This window comes from Ctenopharyngodon idella, chromosome 3, assembly GCF_019924925.1.
Source record: "Ctenopharyngodon idella isolate HZGC_01 chromosome 3, HZGC01, whole genome shotgun sequence".
In the NCBI taxonomy this organism is placed as follows: Eukaryota; Metazoa; Chordata; class Actinopteri; order Cypriniformes; family Xenocyprididae; genus Ctenopharyngodon; species Ctenopharyngodon idella.
This window is the reverse complement of record NC_067222.1, coordinates 48,032,551-48,040,727: the sequence shown is the minus strand read 5'-3', so window position 1 is coordinate 48,040,727 and position 8,177 is coordinate 48,032,551. Positions and strand designations below refer to the sequence as shown.

The 8,177-nt window shown below is 40.3% G+C and overlaps 1 protein-coding gene across 1 annotated transcript; it reads left to right on the top strand.

Moving 5' to 3' along the window:
- The first annotated feature begins 2,605 nt into the window (after positions 1 to 2,605).
- sox9b (SRY-box transcription factor 9b) lies at positions 2,606 to 6,055 on the top strand. The gene is made up of 3 exons (XM_051887195.1): positions 2,606 to 3,260; positions 3,767 to 4,014; positions 4,264 to 6,055. The coding sequence occupies exons 1-3, from the start codon at positions 2,848 to 2,850 to the stop codon at positions 4,965 to 4,967; spliced, it is 1,365 nt and encodes a 454-aa protein (XP_051743155.1). The 5' UTR covers positions 2,606 to 2,847; the 3' UTR covers positions 4,968 to 6,055.
- Positions 6,056 to 8,177: the final 2,122 nt, after the last annotated feature.

Here is an 8,177-nt window from a genome sequence, read left to right as displayed (position 1 = left end):
AAGCCGCTCAGCTGACAACCACAGAATCTGCAAGCGTGAGCAGGAGTGGGGGACATGATTTAACAGTTGACTTTCACTGTTTGTCTCCCAGTTTTTAACACTGGGGCTCGAAATAAAGCTGAGAATTTTCCCAGCGTTACAGTGTACGAGGAACGGTGCTTCACGCTCAGGGCAGAATAAGGAGGGACCCGTTGTATCAGTTCCCTGCAGACCACCGGCTGATACCGCACAACACACCCACGCCTCTGCTACCTGTGTGTAAAACTCAACCGCTGCACCAACAGCTACATCTGTGTATACTGAGGTGCTGAGGAAAGACACTGATCTGAAACCTGCTTCACCTGCACTGTGAATTTGAAAAGAAATGAAAGCTATGGAAGCTTTTTTCCGCCATGGAGTAAAACAATTTAAAAGATAATTGTGACTTTTTATCTCACAATTCTGACTTTTTCCCTCAGAATGGTGAATTTATATCATGCAATTCTGAGAAAAAAAGTCAGAATTGTGAGATAAAAAGTAGCAATTATCTTTTTTTTATTCCATAAAAAGCAGAACGTAAAAAAAAAAAAAAAAACCTTGATGTTGGATTTTAAAGATAGATAGGATAGAATCAGCATATTTGAATGATTTCTGAAGGATCATGTGACACTAAAGACTTTAGTAATGCTGCTGAAAATTCAGTTTTGATCACTAAATTACATTTAAAAATATATTCACATTGAAAACACTTATTGTAAATTGTAATAATAATCATACTTCACAATATTACAGTTTTAACTGTATTAATGATATAAATGATGTCTTTGAAATAAATGCAGTCTAGGTGAGCGTACGAGACATTCAAAAACATACAAAATTGTACATATACCAAACTTTTGAACGGTAGTGTAGATGATTTGCCCATTTTATAATAGGCGAAAAAGCCGGCTTTTCTCATCATGTAATTGTGGTAATTTGGCGATACAGAGAGAGGGCAGACGCACATCTGTGATCTATTAAACATGATATTTCAGGTAGCTCATGAGGAACACATGTGTAGCCCACGTTCTGCCCAAAATTACATTTCCACAACATTACTTGCACAAATAAACACTGAGAGACAGAGAGTAACTGAGCAATTTCTATTTCACCGTACTACCAAAGATGTATTATATTGATGTTGCTGTTGTACTGTTGTGTTTGAACTTACAGTTTAGAAATACTGAGAGCATATTAATGAAAGTTATTCATAATGAGTAAAGTATAAACAGTCAGACACACATTCATAAATGTGAAAGATCTTCAGTTCACTGTCCTGTAGTGCTGAATGTTTAACAGCTATGAAACATACTGTTTGTAATGCTAATAATGATGTTTGCTTTTTAAAAATGTAGATTTTAATATAAAAAATAATAGATTCAGTTCAAAGTAGTTTGTAAGGGGTGAATTAGAGTCCTCTTAATAAACAAATAAAAATAAAATAGTTGAATAAAAAATAAAAATAATTAAAGCATGGATGATTTTATTTATTTTTTTTTTTTTAGCATTGAGAGATTCTACAATGCATCACATGCCATATAACATTTTCTTATTCCAGCGCTTTTTTCTTTTTTTTTTTTGGAAAGTCGTGGCCTTTCTGTAACGTTAAATTCTTGTCTATGAAAAAGCCACTGAACATTTCCATCATTATCGCACAAGAAATTTACAAAGACAACATGTGACAACATGCCCAGCCGTTTTGGTTTTTGCAGATGCAATACATAGTTACATTATTGGAGAAGTGCTCCCGTAATTACTATGCTGTGTTGAGATTTCAAGAAAAAAAAACAAAAACTGTGATAATAAGAAAAGCCATTTTTCAGCGAAGTTCATTGTTTGATTTGAAGTAAACGGAGCAAAGCAGTTGTTTGTGGGCTGTACTGAATGAATGTAGGGTTGAGTCTCTGAACTCATGTCGCCCCCTATCGGTCACACAACGAACAAACCCCGCGCGCTGTCATTCACACACACGAGTGATTTGAGCAGAAATACACACACTGAACTATGCAAACACTCCTCTACACCTATGAACTTCTTTGACATTTAGATGTATCAAATGGAGAAATGCAGAAAACTGACTTAAGGTGGAAAACAGAGTGATTTTGCACTCCAGACGTCATTCGGCGAGGCTTATAGTTTCGACATAATAATAAAAAAAAAAAAAAAAAAAGTAGCATCATATAGAGGCATTCGGCTGTATACTACTATTCCACACCACTACTATACTATATACTATATAAATTCTACATACATTTGTACCAGCTGGCTGATTTTTTTTTTTTTTTTTTTTTTTTTTTCCCTTGGTGTAACTATTTTTAGTTTTGAATAAAACCAGTTCTCTTAGCTCTTACCACATCTACGTTTATGCATTTTTATAGTGTAGTCTAAATACTCAAGGAACCAGATGAGCACCAGGTTGCTGTAGATTTTATATTTTCAATCTGTAGTGTGTCATGTTGATGTTTATTTTTTTCTTTTTGCACTGAGTGTGTGTGTATGAGAGAGAGAGAGAGAGAGAGAGAGAGAGAGAGAGATCGGGTTCTGCTCCGCCTCCATTCATCCATATATAAGTGATGTGATTTGGAGAGAGAGAGAGCAGAACCTCTCTATATCTCCACACAAATACACTCAGACAGGATTTGTCCTCATCTCAGTGATATATGTCGTGCTGCATATGTTTATTTACCTGCGAGAAGCAGATCTGAGCAGTTCTGAGGAACTTTTGACACTTGGAGCTCTTTTGCGCAGGGGCGCGCGCATTCAACGCACTCATCTCAACTCCTGCAGGAGGATTTTACAGCTGCACTAGAGTTTTCTTCACTCTTCTGCATGAATCTCTTCGACTCCTACCTGAAAATGAGCGACGAGCAGGACAAGAGTCTCTCCGACGCGCCCAGCCCGAGCATGTCCGAGGATTCCGCCGGGTCTCCGTGTCCCTCCGGATCTGGGTCGGACAGCGAGAACACCCGAGCGGAGCAGCACCTGAGAGAGTTTAAAAAGGACGAGGAGGACAAGTTCCCCGTGTGTATCAGAGACGCGGTGTCGCAGGTTCTGAAGGGGTATGACTGGACCCTGGTTCCCATGCCTGTCCGAGTCAACGGCTCCAGTAAGAGCAAACCGCACGTGAAGAGACCCATGAACGCGTTCATGGTTTGGGCTCAAGCCGCGCGCAGGAAACTGGCGGATCAGTATCCGCACCTACACAACGCCGAGCTCAGCAAAACCCTCGGGAAACTCTGGAGGTAAGAACTTGATTTTACTTTACTGGATTTCATTTATTTTTATAGTATTTTTTTTTATCTAGAAAAAGAAGTCAGAACAGTACTTACTTATTTATTCAGTTGCTCAGGCAAACTCTGGAAGACTTTGTATTTGTATTATTAATATTACATTGCATTATTTAATTTACTAACTAATGCTTATAAGCCAATACCGAGAAAAGATAAAGGTAATGGTGGTAAAGTATAGTTCAGCTAAACAGTAAATAGCAAACTAACCCTTACTCTAGGTGCACATTAGTGTAGAAAAAGTCATTTTGTGTAGATGGTAAAAATCTTCGGTTTTAAGAAATTATTTAAATGTTGTTCTGGATATGAAACATCATCGTTTTCTAGTTTTTGGGCTAATATGATTCAGGAAAAAAAAAATAATACGAGTCATTTAATGAACACATAATTTGTTTATTATTAACTAAAGAAGGCACAGGAAGTAAATCTGAGTGTTGATCATTTCTCATGGATATTTGTAGACTACTGAATGAGGGAGAGAAGCGTCCGTTTGTGGAGGAGGCCGAGCGTCTGAGGGTCCAGCACAAGAAAGACCACCCTGACTACAAGTACCAGCCCAGGCGGAGAAAATCCGTCAAGAACGGCCAAACCGAAGCCGAGGACGGCGAGCAGACCCACATCTCTCCCAACGCCATATTCAAAGCCCTGCAGCAGGCCGACTCTCCCGCGTCCAGCATGGGTGAAGTGCACTCCCCCGGAGACCACTCAGGTACTTGAACATCGCCTTAACTTTGAAGCACAGAAGGTTTCATGCAAATCGTCCGGCAGCCTTTGCACTACCCTTGAAAACACTGAGCAACAGCACCTTATGTAACGCCTGCAGGGAAACTCATAAATCTTATCTGGCCTTCTTAATGTCGCTGTCTATCTTTATTAGCTTTCTGGTTGCGTCAGTAACATAATTTGTGCCAGGTAGTACATTACATTTTTTTTTTCTTGTCTCCGTTTTGAAAATCAGGTCAGTCCCAAGGTCCCCCCACACCTCCCACAACCCCCAAAACAGACCTGCCATCCAGCAAAGCAGACCTGAAGCGCGAAGGCCGTCCGCTGCAGGAGGGCATCGACTTTGGGGCCGTTGATATCGGTGAGCTGAGCAGTGACGTCATCTCCAACATGGAGCCTTTCGACGTCAACGAGTTTGACCAGTACCTGCCTCCTCACGGGCACCCAGGGATCCCGGCCTCCAACAGCGCGCAGGCGTACTCCGCCGGCTACGGGCTCAGCACTCAGGCCGGAGGGGCCGCGGCCCACGGCTGGATGTCCAAACAGCACTCGTTGAGCACAATGGCCAACGGCGGTGAGCAGAGCCAAGGCCAGCAGAGAACGCAGATCAAGACAGAGCAGCTGAGTCCCAGCCACTACAGTGAGCGGCAGGGTTCCCCACAGCACGTCACCTACGGCTCCTTCAACCTGCAGCACTACAGCACCTCCTACCCCTCCATCGGCCGCACGCAGTACGAGTACGCCGAGCACCAGAGTCCTGCCAACTCCTACTACAGCCACACCACGGGCCAGTATCCCGCTTTCAGCTACATGAGCCCCAGCCAGAGGCCCATGTACACTCCTATTGCCGACACGACAGGCGTCCCGTCCGTGCCGCCGGCGCACAGCCCGCAGCACTGGGAGCAGCAGCCGGTCTACACCCAGCTGTCCCGGCCGTGAGAGACTAAACGGCCGTCTAGAGACGCTCTCGTAGCCGGAGGGAAGACGCTGGAGTTCTTTTAAAGTACTGAAACTAACGGAATGGCTCCCAACTGTGCCTTTTTACATTGCTTGGAGTTGTGATTATATTTTTCTAGATATAATGAAACAAAAGAGAAATCCTCTGTGAGGACAGATCAAGATAATTATTTTTAGTATGTACTGTGTATGTGTTATCTGTTTTTCTCAGTTTTGTTGGAACGGGGGATTTATACGCAGCTGTCTGTGACCTCCCTGACTTCACTGATGATATTTTTGTAAAGACTCCTGATATTTTCCTCTGTATATATCTGTGGGGGGGTTCTTAAAGCTTGGGCAGAGTGTGTGCAGGTTAGCTGGGGGAAGTGTGGAACAGATGTACAGTCTGAATGCTTCTAGAGACCGTGCCTAAAGCGTAGCTGCGGCTGCCGTTTCAGAGTTGCCATATCAGTTGAGCTCTTGTTTCTGTGAAAACTGCCTTCATCCATCTGTGCCTATAGAGATCGCCTCTGCTGGAGGAGAAACAGGAAGTGCCCTTTGACCTGAGGCTCCTCCGCAGCTCACCATTGGTCAGGTTGTCATTCCTTCAGATGCCATCGATTCTTAACCTCTTTAATTTATTCATTAGTGTTCATTTGACTTGAAAGTAATACTATTTGCATTTTATCATGTACTTCGGCTTTGTACGACTAATTTGTGATAAAATGTTTCCAGAGATGATTAAGATTTAGTTGTAGCGCAAACTTTAACCATCTCGTTTATTTATCATTTGTTAATGTTTCCATTTAAACTGTCTAAAAATGTTCTTTTGATAATCTAGTTGAGAACCGATTATAATTGTGAAACTTGATCAAACCTGTTATAGAAACAACTGGAACTTTTTTCCTTTTTTTTTTTTTTTACTGGAACTTCTGCAGGCTGTTGGCTACATCTCTATGAAAACACCAGCATTTATTTTTTCCCTTATTCTTTATTTCATTAAAAAAAAACTGTAAAACATGCCACCGTCTTAAAAGAAGCTTATCTTTTGTATCATATTGTTTGCAATAAAAAGAAAGATATTGAAAATATTCTTTGTTTTAAAATGTGTCTTTTCAATCAACTGTGATGTCTTTTTGTGGGATGTTCATGACATTAACACAACGGTTATCTACTCATTCAACATTAAAGAGTAACAAGAAATAATTGAGTACACATGCAATGAATTCAAACATTAATGAAATCAAAAGCGACTAAATTTGATGGTGTAGAATGGAGGATGTGAATATGATCTTGTGCTGAAGACACCTGATAAAGCGATCAGCGCTCAGATGTATGTTCACTGCCGATCTTTCATCATGCTAAATGTGGAGGAAAACAGGAACTGGAGCGTTTGGCTGCAAAAACAGCAGTGTGGTGATTTCATCAGTCATTAGGAGATCAATGAAGCTGCACACATCACCGTGTCAATTAATTAAACAACAGCAAGGAAAACAATCAAAAAAACTGGAGAAAATGAATCTATAAACCACAGAACACATTAGACAATATGTTTGACAGAAATGGTAAAGAAAAATGCATGTTATAAACAAGCGACATGATAGAGACAGCTAGATTTTTACATCTTCTTAAGAAAATAACTTGCCGCTGCAATGTGAGAGTGTTCTGAATGTTTGCTTTTTACACTACACTTTTTTTTTTTTTTTTTTGATGACCAGTTTACAACTTCTTTTAAAAGTGACCCATTTCCGATAAATGCATTTACACTATACATTTGGCGAAAAAACACAAGACGTACTGAACCGCAAAAGCTTAGGCCGAAAAGGTAAAAAAAGTAAAATGATGCAATTTGCAATAGACACAGATGAAAATGATAATACAAGCTATTGCTTTCCACACCATCTTTAAAGGTCAGCAAAACATTTCTCTCTTAAGGAAAAAAGAGAGCACTTGTTTCAGCCTGTGTGAGTGATCGCTGATGTAATCGCTGTGGTTGGTGTCCACCTGAGTCGAAGTCATTCGTCACCATCAATTTTTCAATGACGTACAACTCAGATTGATGGGAATATCTGATCTGTTTGCTTACGTGGCAGACGCAAGTACACGTATCCGATTCATATCAGATTTATTTCCGCATATGCATGAGGCCTGAAACCGATCTGAGAATATCAGAATCCATGTTCGTGGGTCATATCCGATCTGTGCCACGTGGGAATTGGGTCATGTAAATGCAGCCTACGATATTCTAGTCTCTATATATGGGTTCATGTCCCTCCTTCAGTATCAGTTCATCAGTTAAACTTTCATTCATGTTGTTAATCTAATGTATTTGTGCAAAATGATTTAATACTAAGCATTTTGTTTCAAAATTGCAAAATAGGAAACATTTTATTTTAAAACAAGTTGGAAAAAAAAATCAACAAATGCATATAGTAGCAATTAAAAACATATCATTGTGTGTACTTACTTAACAAGTTTGTAGAAAAAAAATCACACCCAGAGATGATCTAAATCTGACAAAACTAAACAAATGTTGTAACAGGGAACCAACTCAGCACTGTCCAGTTTGCTAAATATCACAAATGTTCATAAAAAATATTAAACATTTAGGAAGTGACTAAAGTGTCAGCGTTTGATTGAATGAGAACACCCCATCGGACAGATGGCATTCACGCATGATTCCTTCACGCGGAGGACAGGAAGCAAGCCTAGTGTTTCCCAGAGGGACACATCATTATTCCACACAGACATCAGCCGCTGCACTGCCCTATGGGTGGTCCCTTTGACTGAGCACACTCGACTGACAAACCAGAAAACACAGCAGAAAACATCACACAAAGGAAGCCACAGTCAAATATTAAAGTCTCAAGATTAATCTATTGAAGACAAACTAATAAAGAACTCTGGGTTACTCTTTATTGTAAGATGTCCTTGTTACAGTGTAATTACTGAGTAATAATAACTACATGTACTTACTATAGGTTTAGGGTTAGGATTAGGATGTGGTTTGGGGTTAGTTACATGTAATTAAGCCCAATTTATAGCAATTACTGTAGTAACTACATGTAACATGTGTAACACTCTTCTTTCCTGCTGTTACTTGTATCCAAGTGAAACAATGCAGAAAAATGTAGGGCGGGGCTTGATTTTGTTTTTGGGGAATTGGTTGGATGGTTGTTGTTTGCTATTGGAGGATCTTATGTGAGTGACAGG

Coding starts and splice junctions, on each gene's coding strand:
- sox9b (XM_051887195.1), top strand. CDS start 2,848: ATGAATCTCTTCGACTCCTACCTGAAAATGAGCGACGAGCAGGACAAG. Junction 3,261..3,766: donor ACCCTCGGGAAACTCTGGAG/GTAAGAACTTGA, acceptor GGATATTTGTAG/ACTACTGAATGAGGGAGAGA. Junction 4,015..4,263: donor CTCCCCCGGAGACCACTCAG/GTACTTGAACAT, acceptor TTTGAAAATCAG/GTCAGTCCCAAGGTCCCCCC.